We start from the raw sequence: 21,140 nt of genomic DNA, 5'->3' as shown, positions 1-21,140 counted from the left end.
CCTAAGGAAAGTAGTGTAAGTGCAATGTGTACAAATATGAGCATATCCAGGGAAAGTACAGTATTAAAAAAACAACAGAACTATAAGACAGTGTTGATAACCTTACTAATCATCTTCATACATAGAAAGCATTGCTGTCTTCCAAGTCTGTGTTTTCCCCCTTGTATATGTTTCATATGCTTTGAGTGGACCCTAAGTGAATTACTGTAAGAACATATTTGAAGTATAAGTCTAAAAATATAGTACTTTGTACTATAGTATAGTGAATTTTTAGTTCCTGACTGTTACTGGCCTAGATATATCAGTAAAGGAAAAAAGAGTGAGCCAGACATGTGATGTCATCAGTGATGTCATCAATGACATTTGTGATGTCCTCTTTGATGTCCTGGGTGTTAGTCTTAGCAGTGCATGGTGGTGGCGCGAGTTATGGTTGCTTATCTTATCATAACTGGTGAATTTCAGGAGTTTTTGGTTTTACTTGGAACCACAACGTCCCTTTAACAAAGTTTTTTCACTGAATTTCATAGGTTTTTAGTAGCGCAACTTAACCATAACGTCCCCTTAACAAAATGTTTTCATTGAATTTCATTAATGAGTCCAACTTAACCATAATGTCCCTTTAACAAAGTTTTTTCAGTGAATTTCATTGGTTTTTATTAGTGCAATTTAACCATAACGTCCCCTTAACAAAGTTTTTTCATTGAATTTCATAGGTTTTTATTAGTGCAACTTAACTATAATGTCCCCTTAAAGATCTTTCATTGAATTTCATAGGTTTTTATTAGTGCAACTGAACCATAATGTCTACGAACATCTGACTTCATTGCAGACCTTCCGGAGAGTGCCACATAACCATATGCTGGCGCGCGGCATGATGACGTGTCAGAGAACCTGTATGCACTTCACGATAAGATCTGTGCTTCGCAGACAGTTCGGAACTGCATTTTCTACTGATCTAGGAACTTTCAACTTCAAAATTTCCCTTGAACAGCTCCAACACCTATTCCTACTCATCCATTAACAATCTAGTACACAGTACATACTTTTAGCAAAACTGCTATTTATCTTAAAATAGAATCAGCTAATGCCATCCCTCCTCCCCAAGAGACACCACCACTGCTGTAATCAAGGAGCATGAGAAACACTGCCCCCTACCTTAGAAATAACACACACGCAACATTTTCCCCCATCCACCTGCCCCTCCATATTAATGTTTGGTGCCTCGTCCCTCCCCACCTTTCGAAATAAGCTCTCCTGCCAAATAAAATGCATCCTAAAACAAAATAAATGTTCCTTTAGGAACCACCTTTCATAGTTAAAAAATAGAACTAAAAAAAAAACGTACAGACTCATACTACTTTATATTTCTCATTAAAGTACATAGACTAAATAAGATTTTCCAACATTACCATCATTTTGTGTTATGCAAATAGGAATATTGTGGCGTTCATCCTCCGTTCCAGGGACTGGAATGTTGTATACCGGCCCAGCAGCCCAACCATTACCCCCCATTCCAGCCCCTGAAATGGGGGATGAAGACCATTAGCAGCCTAGGTTCCCAAAGCGGGAACCCGGGGTACTAAAAAAGAGGATTTTTCCTCCTACACCGGGACGCCACAGGCGTCCCGGTGTAGGAAGGAAAATCCTTTTCCAAGATGGCCACCATGGAAAGGGAAGGCGGGGGTTCCATACAGGGCCCCCTCTTCGCTTTCCATGGCAGCCTGCAGAAGGCAAAAAGAGAACCCTATGACCATATTACCACAAACACATTTTTCTTCCCTTTCAAATCTATCCTAATTTCCAATAACTTTACCACAAAGCCAGTCCCAGGTGGACATGGCCACTTTAATCCTATGTTTTGTCCCTTGTGGTCCTGGCCAGCAGCCAGATTGTCCGGATCATGACCTTATTCCATGACCCAGACAATCTGACCACTGCCCATGGCCACAGGCTACCCCTCAGTCACTAAAGGTATACTGCTATTTTTGTAGCTACATTATGACACTTGTCAAAAAATAAAACACTGGCACATTTCCAAAACCATGCTTGTAGGTCCTTGTCAATGCTCCTTACGCAAGTTTGCTGGAAATCCACCCATGTTTTATTTTTTCAAAAGTGTCAAATGTATGCACATACAATCGTCATATAACCTAGCCCCCACTTGACAAAATCCATTCAGACTTTCCGAAAACATTTATATCTAGATCTATATTCCTTTTGCAAACCTTTGTGTAGATTTGTCAAATGGCACCACATTTATAAGCCTTTACAATATTTTAAGACCCCCCCTAATTTTGCTCCCTCTTGACAGAATCCCACCAAACTTCGACAAACACATTTATATCTAGATCTATTATCAGTTTGCCAAATTAAGTGTTGATTCGTCAAATGGCACCCCATTTATAAACCTTTACATTATTTTGGGACCCCCCATCTAATTTTGCCCCCTCTTGACAGAATCCCACCAAACTTTGCAAACACATTCCGGATCAGGTCAGGAATACAATTGCAAAATTACATGCAGTTCCATTAAGTGGCGCCAAAGTTATAAGCCATCCAAGAACTGCTTTTCTCCAAACCAGTAATGCAGAGGTGTCTGCGAACTTTCACAGGACTGTTCGCGAGCATCTGAACTGTTCGCGGACTTTCACGGCAAAAAACACCTGTTTTTTTGCTTCTTGCAGCCATATCCCATCCCATCCTCATCACCCCGCACCTCCCCAGAGATTATTTGATAAATTTGACAAGTGCAATGTTGTGTTTTTTAATATGATTTTACCGCAATGTTCGCGGACACGAGCAGATGTCCGCGAATCCAAGATGGCGGGCGTTTCCAATAATCTGACGCACTTCACGCTCTCCACCATCGAATCAGCGGACACGTTGCATGTCCGCGGACATGACGCAAGTCGATTAACCAATCAGTGTCCTGTCTACGTAGCAAACAGGGAAGTGTGTCCGCGGAGCGGACATAGATATCACAATTTTTTGTGACCTACTTTTTGCTCATTTTTTAAAAAACTACTGGACGGATTTTCACCAAATTTACAAAAGCACGCTTTCAGGACCAAGCCGCTGCTCCTGCCGCAAATTTGGTGAAAATCCGTCCAGCGGGTTGGGTTGTAGGCGTGAGCAAAGTTTTTCCCCAATTCAGACTATGGGAAAAAAAGACATTTTGGGACCCCCCTATAACTTTGCTCCCCCATGGTTAATTTGCTAATCCCATAGGAAGAGCACTTTTTGGGCGGCTTATAACTTCGCTCCCCCTGGACGAAACCTCACCAAACTTTGCAAAAAAATTCAGAGTGGGCCATATACTTATTTTTGCAAAGTTTGGTGAGGATTCGTCCAGGGGGAGCGAAGTTATAAGCCACCCAAAAAGTGCTTTTCCTATGGGATTAGCTAACATATATATATATATCTTTTTTAAAAACTGTCTTTTTTTCGTTAAAAATGTTTAGGTAATAATGTTGTTTGTTATTTTCAATTCGGTAAAATCACTGCATATCCTAAAGATATACATATACATGTTACAGAGCCACTATTCCTACATTCCAGACGCTTCTCATGGACTATAGCTATGTCCGCTCAGCAACGCCTGCCCTGCCTCGGTGTTCCAAAAATAAGAGGAGCGCACCTATCAACAGGCAAGGCACAAGTCATTGCTGCGTATCAGCAGAAATCTTGTATCAGCATTGCGCGCAGCTTCAGGAAAATCCCACACTTTCACGGAACACTGAACTTCACTCTTGTTCGTGCATGACTCTCACGCTACGGCCCTCACTGTGGCTTGCCGTTGAAATTGCTCATTTGGTTGCTAACTTGAATCAGGGAATGAATGGCAGAATTCTATGCACTCAATCAATCTTACTACTTCTGCTGATTCCCTTCCTTTGATGCACTGTTTTTCCAGAAACTACACATTCTTTAATTAAATAAATACAAGAATATAGGAAAATAAATGTCACACAGCGCTGCCACCGCTTCTCTGTGGATAGTCCTGTAGATCAGTAGACTGAATTTCAAATGTTAGGCCCCACTTGATGGAGTCTAAATGAAACAGGTCCTGCTTGGTCAAAGTACACAATAAAATGCAGTTTTAGAATTCCCAGGGAGTTCCAAACCACCCTAATGTTCTACTGCAAGCTGACTACAAAGTCCTCACTCCACCTTGGCCTGGGAAGGTTTCTTGTAACTGTATACCCATGTTAAGGAAATAAATGACAACCAAATGTAATTACTCACCTAGGAAACTGAAGGAAGCATCCCCCACCCTGTGCACCACTGGTAACTGCCTGCAAGACCTAGCACTACGAAAGTTAAAAAATACTTTATTCAGCGTTTCTCCATGCTCCGCTGGTAATGTAATACCAATTTCAGCTACAGTACCAGCAGTATTAGGGGGAAAGAGCTCTGCTACATGGGACACATCACCAGCAGTAGATTCCTCTGCCAACCTGGACAAAATGGGATGACCAGTACTGGCCACGGGGATAACCAAAGTTAGCAACTGCCCACACTTCATCAATCTTGATCATTCTCAGCTGGACCACTACTGCCTTTTCCATGATAAGGCCTATCATTACGAGGGAGAAACCGAAAACTCAAACAATACTCGTACTCTACTTCGTTTTATTCTCCATTTGAAAGGAAAGGGAATAACTAACACACACAGCTTGTCTATTCCCAACAAGAGACCAATATGGAACAAAAAGAGGTTGCACATCAGGAATTTAATCTCAACAAAATGGGGGTCTACTCGCATCTGGGTCTGTCCTGGTGAGACCTTTGGCTAAGGAAGGGTTTGTATTGCTGCCAGCGTTGCAATAGCCTCCCGGCATCGGAAATTGTCCACCGGATCAATCCCCATCCTCACGACCTTCAAGACAAGAATTGGTTTAGGAAAAATGCCTATGGGACAAGAAAAACACAAAAAGAGGGGATCTAAGCAAAGCAGTGGAAGGAAGTTCAGTGTAAGAGAGTTCACCCTAAATAACCAAATAACAAGAGCTCATTCCCTATCCAGTGGCCAAGCTCCTGGGCATCTGCCTAGGGCACTGTTAACAAAGTCACTCACAGTGTTTATATCACAGCGATTATATCACTGCTGCCAGGACCAGCCCTGTATTGGACCAATCTTGTTCTAGGGGTGTGTTTACTAATGTTGCAGGTTGGCATTCTGCCGACCTACCTGGGTCATTCCAGGTATGATTTTCTCTCTTTTTACCCAGGTTTCAAGGTTTGATGAAGGTTTGGCGCATTTTCTCTGCCAAATGGCAACTTCGCCAAAATTATGTTCACTAAATATGCTGATTTTGTTTGTTTATGACGTTGGTGGATGCTATATTATCCCATTCTGCGCATGGATCCGTGGCAGTGTGCAAATCAACTTGGAAAAAGACCTGTTTCAGTGTCTGTCAAACAGTGATTGTGCAGTCAATTTTCTAGGGCTTTTCTACCCGTGGGTGTGGGACTGGGCTTTGAACCTAAAGATACTCTACCCACTCATGAAACATATTTCACCATGACGGGCATGAGGGCCTCGTAATTACTACTCTTGGCAATAGCTGAACATCCTGATCATCTAAAGAAGGACTGGGGGTGCGCTGGGAGATCCTCCTTGTAGAGCCTCCACATGTTGAATTATGGAGCGGGTTTCTCTCCCTGCTTCTTTTTCCACAGTGGATTAGCTATGTCCTTTTGGTGCTATGGGGATTGGCACAGGTGAACATAGACCAGGACAGAGTGCACACAATGTCCAAAGGGATGTAAAATAAGGCTACCAAAACTGATTAGTGGGACTATCCCAGTTTTCAACTGCGGGAATAGGTGAAGGGCTTCAAATGACAGAAAGGTACACATTCACCTCAGGAGTCTAGAGGACTCTGTAATCCGGAGCATGAATGTCCTTCAGCACAGAATAGATGACTTCCATTAATCTGCTGGCTCTGATAAAGGTCCAGTGGATGCCAGAGCTGAACAAATTCCATTACTGAGAAGGAAGATCACAAGATTTCCAATGTCAGGGTTGAGATTTTTATCAAGTCTTGATTTCTTCTTAGCATTCTGATGTACAGGGTCCTTTTACAGCCACTCATTTTCCCCATTCTTCATTGTTGCAACAATTTTGATACATGGAACTGAAGCAGAGGCTGATGGACGCCAGGCGGAGGAGTGGAAGTGCCTAATTCAGAGGTTTAGGGGAAACACAAGAGAGAATGGCCCTGACTAGTTGTAGACCAGGGTCTCAGAAGAGTGCAATATAATGAATGAAATAAATCCTATAGGAATCTCTAAAATCCAGAGGAGCCTGAGCCATGGAGCAACACGGTATACAACCAAGAATAGATGCAGAAGTCTGTCTATGCAGATCTCTACTGTGACTCGTGTCACACAGAATATGAATGTGTTTTGGATCCTGGTGAACATGGCAAAGAAGAGATAGACAACCAAGTGAAACCGGTCGACCAATCTATGGAATGTCTGTACACTAGAAAACAGTTCAAATTCACATTTTAATGGGAAGGAAAGGTGTAACACACAAAAGCTATATCATTAAGAAAAATATTTTATTATAGAAAAAAGACATAATTCTCATTAAAACGGTGTTAAATAATACACAGATTAAGGAACAACCCTAAAACCAGGTTATCAAAAAATAGGACGATTACATACACAACACCAATGTAAAAATAAAAAAACAACCATACCACATTAACTAAAAAAACAACATTTACCATACAAATATCAGTGAAAAATTAATTTGTTGCAATCTATATATAACCCAACATGTTTCTGTCTGTTGACTCTTAGATGTCTGACATTCATCAGGGGTAGCTCTTTTTAAAATTCTACAGTGATCGTCCCCTCCAGTCCTGGTGGGCATGGATCTGAACTTGATCCTTAATGCAATCTATAAAAACATACAAGCATATTAAACAATTGTGTGTGCACCAACATTTCCCAAGATTTACCTACTTTTAATGTCATATGTCAACATTACACAAACACGGAAGCTTGAATTAATAAAGCCACCCGTACCTAGTCCCCATTCGGGAACCCTTAGCACCAAAAATCTGCTGTAAACATATATACCTTGGGATCTGTGTATTCCAAGGATCCAATGTCGCCAATAATACAGTCACATCCAGCCGGATATCAGCCGCTTATATTAGTAATCCTTTTCAATGGATTTGAGTAAGAACACACTAGAGAAGAAAACATAACGACACACTGTGTCACACTATAATCATACCGGAGTATAAAAAGTGAAAACACCCCCTAAGGAACATGCTTGCACATAACTTGCAAAATGCGGTAGCCAAATGTGTTCCCAAAAGAGAATAAACCTTTGAGGAGAATGATCAGTCTTTAACGTGAAACGGCTGTTGTGTCAAGTTCTAACTCTTCAAACACAATCTGTGGAGATTAAACACAATAAGAAGTAATCAACTGCTGTGTTCACTAGTGTTCACTAGGGTATTATTTAAACAAACAATTTTTATGCAGTTCCAAGGCCACGAAAAAAGGCACATAAATGATCTGCAAAGTGTGTCCCCAAATAAAGGCATATACGCCAATAGTGAGCCTCAATATACATATCCTAAGCCCAAGCTCAATATGTTATTTAGCCCAACAAAAACGCATCTCCATTTAGCCTAGCATAATAAAATGCTACACACTGCTGAGCCTCCGTATAGTGTTTTTCCCAAAAAAAGGGTTTACATGCCGCCTGTCAAATGTTGCTAAACTTTTTGCCGCCTCCAAAGTGCAATATCACTCAGTTTGAAAACAACACATGCACGTTATGCTCCACACTCGTGAGCTTCTGAAAACTGTTTAACTCAAAGTCTCATCTCCATACTGCATCGCAAGAATTCTTAAAATCAGTGCTGCATCCACTGTCCATTTTCTACTCAGTTTCAAAAAAGAGCCTGCATGCATGTAACCACGTTACCTAAAAACTACTGCATGCATCCCCAAAACAAAGCACAAGTTACAACACCTCATAACGGTAAACTTACCCGTAATGTACCAACAAAAGCCCAAAGTTCTTTTTCAACCGCCGATTGCCGTGGTTCAGGTGCCACCATACAATCCTCTCAACGCCATTGATGCAAACACACAAAAAAACGCCAGGAAAGACTGTCCACAAGTAGCTTTTACCCATAATGCAAATGCAAGGTAAAACAACACTAAAAAGGGACTCATCTCCAGGAAGAGCTGTCTACAAGTAGCTTTTACCCATAATGCAAATGGCAAGGTAAAACAACACTAAAAAGGGACTCATGAAGTAGAAAACAAACTGTGAAAAAGGCACTTAGTAATTCTACATTTTGAAAATTCATGCCAGCCTACAAACTGACTAAAATAGAAATTAACTTGGACAAGGAAGAAAACAACCACTAATGGAAAATACTCTGTCAAGGCAATCACCCACAACAAAGGGCATGGAGAAATACCACACTTAGTCTAAAAAAAACGGGGGGGGGGCGGAGTAATCAAAAAATGTTTTTTTGTCCGAGTAATTCAGAAAGACAAATCCTTGGCCTCTCTACACCAATGAGAACAGTCAGACTAGAGCCCCAAACAGGCATGGAACAGGGAACAACATAATTAATCATCTTAACCCAGGTTAGTATAAGGCAAAGAACTGTATATAAATATGCAGTCATCGACATGAGAAACACCAGAGCATGACAGATGTGTACAATGGATACAGCCAATAATGTCCATTATAACTCGCATGATAAGAAGAGCACGGCAAGCTGCACAGGGAGGACTAGGGCATCCAGAAGCATGGGCCCTCATCATTACATAGCCCTAACATTATACCACTCGACATCTTCATTTAATCCAACCAAGGATGTGTATATTGAGGCTCACTATTGGCGTATATGCCTTTATTTGGGGACGCACTTTGCAGATCATTTATGTGCCTTTTTTCGTGGCCTTGGAACTGCAGGAAAATTGTTTGTTTAAATAATACCTTAGTGAACACTAGTGAACACAGCGGTTGATTACTTCTTATTGTGTTTAATCTCCACAGATTGTGTTTGAAGAGTTAGAACTTGACACAGTAGCCGTTTCACGTTAAAGACTGATCATTCTCCTGAAAGGTTTATTCTCTTTTGGGAACACATTTGGCTACTGCATTTTGCAAGTTATGTGCAAGCATGTTCCTTAGGGTTTTTTTTTTACTTTTTATACTCCGGTATGATTATAGTGTGACACAGTGTGTCGTTATGTTTTCTTCTCTAGTGTGTTCTTACTCAAATCCATTGAAAAGGATTACTAATATAAGCGGCTGATATCCGGCTGGATGTGACTGTATTATTGGCGACATTGGATCCTTGGAATGCACAGATCCCAAGGTATATATGTTTACAGAAGATTTTTGGTGCTAAGGGTTCCCGAATGGGGACTTGGTACGGGTGGCTTTATTAATTCAGGCTTCCGTGTTTGTGTAATGTTGACATAGGACATTAAAAGTAGGTAAATCTTGGGAAATGTTGGTGCACACACAATTTTATAATATGGTTGTATGTTTTTATAGATTGCATTAAGGATCAAGTTCAGATCCATGCCCACCAGGACTGGAGGGGACGATCACTGTAGAATTTTAAGAAGAGCTACCCCTGATGAATGTCAGACATCTAAGAGTCAACAGACAGAAACATGTTGGGTTATATATAGATTGCAACAAATTAATCTTTCACTGATATTTGTATGGTAAATGTTGTTTTTTTAGTTAATGTGGTATGTTTGTTTTTTTATTTTTACATTGATGTCGTGTATGTAATCGTCCTGTTTTTGATAACCTGGTTTTAGGGTTGTTCCTTAATCTGTGTATTATTTAACACAGTTTTAATGAGAATTATGTCTTTTTTCTATAATAAAATATTTTTCTTAATGATATAGCTTTTGTGTGTTACACCTTTCCTTCCCATTTAAATGTGAATTTGAACTGTTTTCTTCTATACTATAAAATATTGTCTTGGGGTCCCCAGACAGTGAAAACAGTAGGTCTATGTAACGGACCTTGCTGTGGGGATTGTTTTTGTTTTGATTTGACCTCATTTGTACTGCTATGTCTGTACACTAACCAGACGTCCTGTTAAAAATTGCCTCAGTGTTTTTACTATAGCATGTGAGCAGATAAGCGGGGAGCAATACAATAAATTTGACCCCCTTCTGTACTCTGTGGCTCTGGCTCCTGTGGATTTTAGAGATTCCTACAGGATTTATTTTTCTTGATTATATTGCACTCTTCTGAGACCCTGGTCTACAACTAGTCAGGGCTAGCCTCTCTTGTCTCTCCCCTAACCCTAGACAGGCAGTGCAGCATCTCCAGCTAGGGCTAGTCATCAAATGAGGGACATTCAGTGATGGTTGAAGGGTCAGTTCAGCTAATTTGAATAGCTTTATAAATAAATTGATAACTGGACATTTTGTGTGTACTCACCTTAAGGGCCTTTGGCCCAGTGCAAGTGGCCCTTTCGATCCTATTTTGGATAAGGTACAGTGTGATAATGAGTCGAGTAAGCACTGTTAACAAGGAACAATTGTAATGAAACCCTGAGTTATTTTCCTTTTATTCGCTATGTAACCAGTTACCCTCTCCTAGTAATTGACAGATAACCGACTCATGTAATGAATGATCAGTGGTCTTTTCTACTGGCGTAACACAGAATAAGGGTTCTCCCACTGCAAAAGGTGGCAAGGGCCTCTGATATTGTCATCGTTCTGAGGAATACATAGGCTTTCAGTGAAGGTGGGGGACCCTGAAGAGATGAGGAGCCCGGTCCATCAGGTGCTGCGGGAGGTGTCCATTGTCTCTGTTGTCCATTTGTGCTTACCTTCAGACAACCTTTTCAGTCAGTAGTGCATCCTTAGATCATTTTTGTAAGTTAAGTAGTCAGAGCTGCTATCTTTGAGACATATGTATCCTCTTGTTCAATAGGATTTGTGAGGCTGCAAATAAACAACACTGAGCCTGATACATTATGTCTATTCTTACTCATTGAGGATCAGGAGCCTGGTGGTGACAACACACTATCAGGAAGAAGGTGGTAGAGCTGCCGCAAACAAATTACAAGTGCAAACCAGGGCAGTGATGGTGGGGTAGTGTTATCATAAGCAAAGGCCAGAGATTCATAGCCTAGCTGATGGCCATATCCAAAGGATTGCCAGTGTTTGGAGTACAGCCATCCAAACAGACTCTAATTGGGCCAACAGGTCAGCGGTCCCAGTACAATGAGTGGGCATGTTGCCTGATTAAAGATGGGGAAAAGCTCTTGCACCAAGACCAGCATGTCAGAAATGACTGTAGTGTCCATGATGATTGCCACTTCCATACCAGTTTTATATTGTAATATCTTTCTAAGGATCCACGTGAATCATTATGTGGTTGGTGCCATAAGTGATGCATAGGGTCTAGAGCAAGCTCCAGGGCTGCGGTTCAGCTCGTACTGAACCAGACCTCAGGGATGTGTAATGGAATCTCAACACAAAAACCCTCCAACTCCTGGCCTATACAGGATGGCCAGCGATGTGTCCTGGTGCCAATCAACAATCTGCAGCTGCGATGTGAGCACACATAAATGGAGCCTAGGAATATGCCCTTTCCATGCAAAATATAGGGAAAGTCCAGAGGCCGTGCCCTGTGCTAAGTGTGGAAAGCACGTGACAGCACAGGTCATGCATATTCACATTTCAGGTAGGAGATGGCTTACGAACATACCTTGACGAGTAAGTGTGGAGAAGGCAATGCCTGCAGCCATAGCTTGCGCATAATAGTACTACAGAGCAAAAGGTAAGTGTTCTGTGCAGTGTATTCATAGGGCACGACATGCTGGCCATTCCATGTGTTAAGTGCTTGCAGGGAGTGACCTGGGGTCCTAGTTTGTACATACTGCTAAAAAAGCATAGACTGCATCCAAGCCCTCTCTGGGCTACATAATGAAAAAGGTATTGGTATCGTACCCTCTCCACGCTTAGCGCAGGATGTGGTCTCTGGCCATGCCCTGTGTGAAGTATAGAAAAGGCACAGTCATGCCTTCTTCACTATAAATACAAAGCATACAGCCTCATTTACGAATTTGGAGCTGCGGCTAAAAACGGTAGTAATGCAGTGGTAACTGAGCTACCACTGCATTTTCGCCACAAATACAGGTTTGGAAGTAAAGCAGAGGAAAAACCTCCATCAGAATGCTGGAGGTAATTACTCGGCTTTACCGCCAAAACACGCCCAAATCAGCAGAATTACAGCCAGTGGATTACTACTGGTGAGAATTCCACCAAAATCCCCAGGAGTCCTATGGACTCCAATGAATGGGGACTAACACCACCTAGCACCACTTGTAATCCGGCAGAAATTCCACTGGACCAAGTGGTGGTAACAGTAAATCCGTTTGGTGGTATTCCGTCAGATTTATTCCCGAAATACCACCAAACATATAATGAGGCCCACAGCATATAGACCTGATATACGGACCACAGCCTTGGACCATGCGCTATCTGCACTACACACAGCACATCGCTTATGACTGTCTGCCTGCAAATAATACCTTGCAATGGGGCTTACATTCAAACTGTTCTTGTCTATGTGCTGTTTCAGAATCACATGGCAAGTACATAACTACTAATAATGTTGGAAGGCCCTGATCCCAGTCACGGTTTATAAAGCTTTGGTGAGTGATCTAAGAATGGGGTGGTGCCATTAACAGTTTAAATCACAGTTTAAAGAAGTAGAGGTTTGTGTTAGCTTTATACCAAGAACTGTGGTCCATGTCAACATACTTTTGGTTGTATCCCGTTTTAAAGAATTATTTACATCACTGCCCGTGTTTTAGATAGGGTGTCTAGCGTTAAATTAAGTAATTCCTTAGGGCACTTGTCTTAGGACATGTTTAACCCACTTTCTCCTTTGAGAAGTTATGGCATCTATGGTTGGTGAGAGAAGTCAGCCTCAAATTTTGTATTTGTGCATTTTTTATTTATTTGAAGAACAGGGATGTCAATTTCAATCATAAATGACTTACAATAATACCTTTACAGGTGGTGGAAAAATTCCCATGAACGGTGCCTGTACGATAGCATAAAGATGAGTAGTGACCTAGTTTATGAGGGCGTAACAAATTAGGACATATACCAGGGACAAAACAAAACAAACAAACAACATGTATATAAGAAAACAGGTGACTTACAAAGGTAACATTAATCTAAGGGGGCAAGTTGTTCAAAGTAAAGGTGAGTACTTATTAAATATACAAAATAAAATTATTAAGCATCACTGGAGGCAGTGGTGGTGTCATGAAGGGAGGATGTGGGTGAAGGCAGAGAATCGTGCCTGCTTTAGCAAGTAAATTAAGTTGAAGCTGAGCTTTGGAGAGATCCACCGTGGGATTGGCTTGGATTGTTATGGGTAGTGGGATCCAGTGGAGGGGGGTGAGTAGGGAGAAAGAGCGGAATCAAAATGAGGCACAGGAATGGTACATGACGGTGAGGTTGAATGCAGAGAAGGATCAGAGGGGACGAGATGGTGGGTAAACTGAGATACAATCAGACAGTTACTGAGAAGCAAGACCATCGATAGCTTTGTAGACTAGGATAAGGAACTTCAAAAGATCGGCTGTGTATGGAGAGCCAACCAGCATGTTATCGGTAGGGAGACGTGGGGGAGGATCTGGGTAGATTGTAGAGAGTGTGGGTAGCAAAGTTGAGGACTTTGTCTAGATGGTGGGAGTAGTAGAGAGGAAGGGCAGGGAGTAGGCTTTAGCAGTCGTCCAGTTTGCTGAAAACAAGAGTGAAGATTTGACTTTTTATGGATGGAGTTGTGGGCACAATGATGGCTGAGGCACAGCACACATCAAATAGACTTCGATATAGAAACAGAGAAATACATTGCTTTATTTTGCAGTTAAACTTTTTCAATTAAGTATTTGATACACTACCTTCCCAGTCCTATCCAACTCTGGAAACCTTTTGGGAATAATATTGAAAAGCCTTTGAACTGAGTTCAGTGTTTTCCTCTTGGCATCATACACCTGAAATCTGCAAAAAATAAAAATAATTACAGTTGAAGGTTTCTGACACTTGAATGAAAAGAAAGGTTTGATGCTGATTTGTGCTAGTTCCACAGATGGCATTCAAATCACTCCTGAGACACCAGGGCCAAGGTTAATACTACTGATCGGTAACCCCTACTGTCTGTTTCAGTCTTAGGTTACAGATGACTCTCTAAAATGCTGGATCTCAAAAGTCCCTCAGGGACTTCCTAGCTGTTCCTACTTTATCCAGTTCTTAGAGTTTCTAGGTCTGCTACCCGGGACCCCCTCTCTAAGTTTGGCGAATGGCTCAATTTTTCCCTTCAGTGCCTCGTGGTCTGTGGGTTTGTTATTTTCCTTCCTGTGCAGGATTTCTGGCACCCCCTGCAAGCCCAACACAGTTAATTCCCCTATTGTAGTGGTGTGCGATTGCAGCCCGTCTCTGTCTCTTACTATCGCTGGCTGCTGTGCTTGAATCTCTGCTATGCTGTGGCTGTGTTTGGTGGATCTGCATGTCATAGGTAGGTCTGGATGTCCTGGTTTACTTGGCTCTGCTTCAAATTAGATGGGTGTGAAAGTAAGGGAAAGCACTGGAGAGTAACAGAGCCAAGATTGGAGATCAGGGTCTGCAAAGACAGATGCTAGCACAAGGGAGGGAAACAGGAATGGGGCCCCTCTCTTTTGCCTGCGTCATCCTCATGCTTAGGCTTGAAAAACTATAGATCTTTGGTGCCTGGAAAGTGTGCAGAAAGAGTCTTTCAAAGGTGTGAGGCATATCCCAGAAAGGGATAGGCTTGGAGTAGAACGGTGGGGTGTCTACGATATATCAGTGGTTTTACTTACTGATCTTTGAGAACAAAGCAAAGACAGTTTAGGTGGAACTCTCTTTCAGTGGTAGCCACTGGCCAGTAGCTTTGCAGTAAGGTTCTTTATCACAGTCGGTACCTACGTGAGGTAGCCTGCATCAGAGTCTACCTAATACCATTTCCAACTTATAAATGAAAGCGTATAGGGCTTAAGGCTCAAGTCTGCTATTCTCTTAAAGTCATTGATACTGCCCCTTTGGACGCATAAACCTTTGTTCCTCCTTAACCATCTTGTGTTTTTGTGTGCCTGTGTCCACTGAACAAGGAACTTCTGACCCTCTCCAGCTAGGACATACAAGTACTCCATATTATGTGCTTTAAGTATGTTGTGACAAATCCAGGGAATTTCTCCCCTCTCCACAAGAGGGAGCCACCCACTTTGGGATTATGGTGGTGAGCCTGCTGATCTTAACACCCCCAGGGGACAGGTCCAGTGAGATCTCCGTGGGGGTGGGGGTGTGAGTGACCCCAGTGGGAGGACAGGTAGTTCAGAGACAGGGATATTTGTTATCTACCCCATCCCAAGAAGGTAAAACTGTTTTTGCTTATATGGGAATTGAATGGTGCAACGACTCACAAATACATGCAGGACTGGTTGAATTGCCTTCTGAGGCCTTCCAGACCCGGCAAGAACCTGAAAGTGTGCACAGAGAACAAGCACACACCCTTTTGGGCTAGAACAACAAAGTGCATTCTACACTGAGACAGAGAGACCGAGCTGACTGCGGATCGACAGGGGCGGGAAGAACTCCTCCAAGGACCCGTATCCCAAAGAGACAGAAGAATGCCTGACGTGTCCTCCAAGGAAGCAGAGAGACCTGCGGCATGCTGAGACGCTGGTAGTAGAAGAAGCTGGGGATACCTGGAGGGTCTCAAGTCAAGAGACTGATGGTGGACCGAGAGACAAGCACCACCAAATAAGGCAGGGACCAGAAGAGGAAGATCCCGATGCTGACCGCGGCCGAGAGGAGAGGAGCCACTGAGAAGCCTAAGACGCTAAGTCTGAAGCTCCCTGTCTCCACATGGGGGACTGCCACAGAGAACAAGGTACGCAGCCACTCTGGAAGATGTGGGAGGGGCAGGCTAAACAAAGGCCAGGGTAGGGTGCAGAATAATAAACCCCAAGAATGAGCACACCTCAAATACAATAGTCACCAACATTTAACATAAAAAACAAATGTTAATAATGCATTACATTATCTAAGCCACCATCCTCAACACCTGAAAGATAGTTTACCCTACAGCCAATTTTTGAGGCTAAAGAGGGTCATCTCATCAGAAGATACATTGGAAGATGAAAATGAAAAACTGTCAGAAAAATACATGGAGATGGAGTACCCCAAAGAAATAATAGACGAAGACAGAACAACATCAAGAAATGTGGAGAGGACTGATTTATTGGTACCAAAAAATAAACCCAAAGAAATCCCATTTCTATATGCTCTGAGATACTCGGGGCAGAGTCACCATTTGACAAGGTTACTCATAAAGAATTTGGGGCTCGGCTAATAGAGCTGAACCCACAACTCCATTAACTATTTCCAAAACCGCCAATAATAGCCTACAAAAGGGGATGTAACCTAAAAGACCAGTTAGTGAAGGCGGAAAGACAACCAAGGGGTAAACAAACGACACTAAGTACAAAGAAGACTGGTACATACCCATGCTTAAACTGCAATAATTGAAACAATACGATGAAAGGAGGTTACGTAAGACACCCCAAAAAGGATAACAAAATCAAATTTAAGGACTTTGCAACATGTGACATGAAATCAGTAATATATGGCCTCAGCTGTCCATGCAGTATTTTCTACTTAGGCCAAACCACCAGAAAAGCGAAAGAAAGGTGGAATGAACATAAGAGTGCCATCAGAACGAAAAATAAAAAATCCCCAGTTGCTCGACACTTTAATGCAAGTAGACATACAATCGCGCAACTTAAAGTGATCATACTTGAAGTCGTGAAAAAAGCATCTAGAGGAGGCAATCATGCCAAAGGAATGGACCAAAGGGAAATTTACTGGATTGAGACTTTGAACAGTATAGCACTAGAAGGGATGAATGAGGAGTTTAGCCTTAGCCCATTCCTTTGAATATCCTGACAAAGAATCAAAATGATGAAGTTTATTTGATATGTCCACATTTCTACACTGCCAGTGAGCTTCCTTAAAAACAATGGTCAGAAGGGTCCCAAGATGTTTCTAAATGTACATGTTCCCTGTATTAGGAAAACAAAAAGGTATTGACTGTTTGGATATCTTTTGTAAATATGGATACTTAAAGAATGTGAGCAAGTAACCAGGTATTGACATTTTGGACATTTATTGCTACGATGGGCACTTAAAGAATGAGAGCATCGCTGGTATTAGCAAAGAGCGTACTAATAGTATGAAATGGCCAACTAAAATTGTAACATACTTCAAAAAGGTTGATGACAGTTTTTTTGTTGAATATACAGCGTGGAAAAGACTCATTAAGTACTTTAAGAAATGACGCTAAGTGATGAAAAGATCCATATAATCGATTCCATAGAATGTGAGCATGTCTTGATAACAGTGATGATCAGGATGATGCGCATAGGCGAAATTGTGAAATTGGGAAATGAACTGCAAAGAATATTCACACAAAGAAAATGTACGCAGCTATACGTTAGGGAAATAACACTGCCTACATCTATGATATTGTTACAAAGCACCTTCTTCAGACTTCCTTAGCTTCTTAGATATACTTTAATGCTTAGTTACATGAAGCTACATGAAAGGCAACCACTGGGTCCCATCACCCAGGCATAACTAACATCAGGTAGAACACTCATACAGGATTCACAAATCAACATTCCAACATGACATCACAGGGTCCCACATTCACAAGCAAGTACTTCACAACACATCTCCTTCCTTTCCAATGATGCACATCCACTTGATATTCACCAACAAGCACTTCACAACACATCTCCTTCCTTTCCCACATACACCGATAAACACATCACAACACATCCCCTTCTTACCACAACCATCACTGACAGAGGGAACACAACACAAGGAAATCACACATCAAAACATCCACACCGTGCATCTTTTCAACGAGAAATGCAACTCAAAATAAACTTCAGGGACGCTATCCCTACCTAACTGGGACACTATCCCTACCCTCATGTTTGGAGACGCTATCTCCACTCCGGCTCTCTACCCCTTTTCTACACTTAACAGGGACGCTATCCCTAAACCTTATGCTAATGGACGCTATCCCTTCTCAACTGGGGCGCTATCACAACACTCCTTTTGAGGGACGCTATCCCTACTACTTACTTGAGATGCTATCCCCATACTGATACCAAGTATCCCTACTTCACTCAGGAACACTATCCCTATACGGATGAGGGACGCTATCCCTAAACTGCTGCAGGACTCTATCCCTACTTCACTCTGGGACGCTATCCCTATACAAATGGGGAACTCTATCCCTAAACTGGTGCGGAACGCTATCCCTACTTCACTCAGGGACGCTATCCCTAAACTGGTGCGGGACGCTATCCCTACTTCACTCAGGGACGTTATCCCTCTATATATGATGGACGATATCCCTAAACAAATGAGGGACGCTATCCCTACTTACACACTAGGGACGCTATCCCTTGTACTACAAATGGGACGCTATCCCTGCTACATGCTCGGGGCGCTATCTCTGTACCTCAGTTGGGACGCTATCCCTACACCTGCATACTGACTTCACATTGATGGGACGCTATCCCACGCTTTTCAACATCTGCCACGCTTTTCAACATTGGCGACTCACTCCCACATACAACATTTTACATAGTTACATATGCATGTTACTATAAATATGCCCAAATACATATATGTGTGCCTAAAACACCATGCCGCCTTAATGCAGCCTACTTTGTCCCTATGGGCATACTTTCAAAATCCTAAAAGTCCATGTTATCTCAGACAACGTTATCCTGAAATTCCTCAAAAGGATAATTCTATCTCACTCCGAACCTTATACTTAGATCTCCAGGCAAGCATCATGCACTTCCAACTTTCATCTTTATTCAATTACTGTATTGAGTACAGTCTATAAATGTCTATTTAAACCTGTATATCCTCAAAATGTTACTCTTTTAACGATAGCCCCTTCAAACTTGACCACATCATCACCCCAACCGATGCATCCAAACCACCACATCTCTTGTACAAATGTCGCCATTAAGCACTTCTGTTTGTAGAATAAAAAGGATACATCCAAACGACATTGCTTGGTCACAATTTCTTTAACCCTTCTGCCATCAACAACCAGCACGCATGCACCTTCAGTTCTTCGATCCCTCCGGCATTGTAGGATGCGCAGGATTGTTTTTCCCCTTGGACGTATCTGTCCCGGCTCTTTCCCTATGGCCGTATCTGTTCCGGCTCTTTACGCTCCTTTCACTTCCTCATACGCACGCAGAGCGGAAAGCAGGAAGTCTTTCACTTCCGCATTGACACTCAGGTTGCATGAGACCGAAGAGGTAATTTTCTCATATCACTATGACAAACTGCCTTCTCGGGCTCTACTCCTTCGCCCACACTGTTAATATGGCAACAGTCAAAGGCATAGGTCTTACTCTTGATGTCTTACTCTTGAGAGTTCCAACGGATCGCCAGTACCCCGCATCTCCCTGTGACATCACCACTCTCAGACCTGGATCAGAGCAGAAGACACCTCTCCGCTCCAACCGTCACCAAGCCGATACTTTGCTTGCCTCGCCGCATAACATCACATCCTCGCGATCTGGTCAGCTGCTTTAACTTCAACATTCTTTACTGTAATTAATATACAGTATCTCCAGAAATGACCATTGGACCGTACACGTTTACTCTTGCCTTATTGTAATTTCTCTCACTGCTTTTAGCGCTAGAGCAGACCACCACGCTGGGGCTCCCTTAACTTCAGCGGCACCCCTTTTTCCTCTGCAAATGCTTCTCACACACAATAGGGGACCTACTTCACTGTTGGGCCTTAACTTCACCTTTCCCCTTCTCCATGCGCTGCGCTAGAAGACTTTATTGCGCCTTTAATCCGCCTGTTTGGCCTTTATCTGCACGCTGCTTACCCCCTTTTTCACTTCAGCTTTATGTGGCTTTCTTCACTTTTAGGATTCTTTTTACTTCTCCCAGCTCCATGATCCTTTCATCTCCGGTGGTGCTGAATATGATGGGGCTTTACCAATGACCAGGGGCGTTACTTCACTTATCCAGCCCTCCAGCTTCTTAAATATACTTTAATGCTTAGTTACATGAAGCTACATGAAAGGCAACCACTGGGTCCCATCACCCAGGCATAACTGACATCAGGTAGAACACTCATACAGGATTCACAAATCAACATTCCATCAGAATATAAATACCATATACTAGATTCACACTGCTAAAATCTTAAAAATCGAGACGAATAAAGTATCACTATTAATCTACTTGAAGAAAAGATTATCCAACGTCACGATGTGACGTTTTGTAAACATTGGTGACATCATGACGCATTGGCGTGATGACGCGGCCATAAATAGTGCCCATTTTGGATTCCGCATCTCTTGCAGTTTCCAAGCAGCAGCCTGGCACGGCACGGACGTGTCAAGTGGAGGTGAGCATGGGCTAATGTAATAGATAAGAGAAAAGATAGAGGTAATGCATATAAGGCATGCATTTTAAAAACTTAATTACTATTTATTTTAGGATAGCCAAAGAGCCATCCATATGCTAGAGAGGATGGGGCAGAACCAAGGAAGCTTGTACTGAAGTGTAAGAGGATATCTTATGAACACAAACTCCTCTAGTAGGTAAGAGTACAATATGTGAATTGTTAGAAGTTTAAAATCGAAATAGGATTTTAATTCAGAGTGACACATCTCTTGATCCTATATTTCAGGGAAGAAATGTCCACACAAACTAAAGGACTCAATGTAAATAGTATGAATCCACTGTAAAATGAGCAAAGTGGAACCTATTGAGTAAAGAGACCGCGCACGGTTCATCTCCTGATAGGTATAAATCAAATTTACCACTCTCTCCAGGAAAGTTTATTTTAATTGTAAATAGCTTTTGAAGATATAGTCTGTTTCCTTTTAAAAGAGCACTATTTATATTGTCACACTTACAGGCTGACACAAATTGAATTGGAAAACAGGCCTATACCATGCTGTATGTAACAGCACCTACATTATGAGTAAGACATTCATCTATGGAGC

General features: G+C 42.1%; 1 protein-coding gene across 1 annotated transcript in view; it reads right to left on the bottom strand.

Moving 5' to 3' along the window:
- LOC138452855 (uncharacterized) overlaps positions 1–21,140 on the bottom strand; it is a 1,928,742-nt gene that overhangs the window by 1,070,574 nt on the left and 837,028 nt on the right. The window contains exon 32 of the mRNA XM_069605205.1: positions 13,956–14,055. Coding sequence (XP_069461306.1) covers positions 13,956–14,055 — 100 coding nt within the window. The remainder of the gene's footprint in view (positions 1–13,955; positions 14,056–21,140) is intronic.

Source organism: Ambystoma mexicanum, chromosome 4p (genome assembly GCF_040938575.1).
Source record: "Ambystoma mexicanum isolate Mex_15411 chromosome 4p, UKY_AmexF1_1, whole genome shotgun sequence".
Lineage (NCBI taxonomy): Eukaryota > Metazoa > Chordata > Amphibia > Caudata > Ambystomatidae > Ambystoma > Ambystoma mexicanum.
The sequence above is the reverse complement of the archived record's forward strand: the minus strand, read 5'-3'. Positions and strand labels throughout refer to the sequence as shown.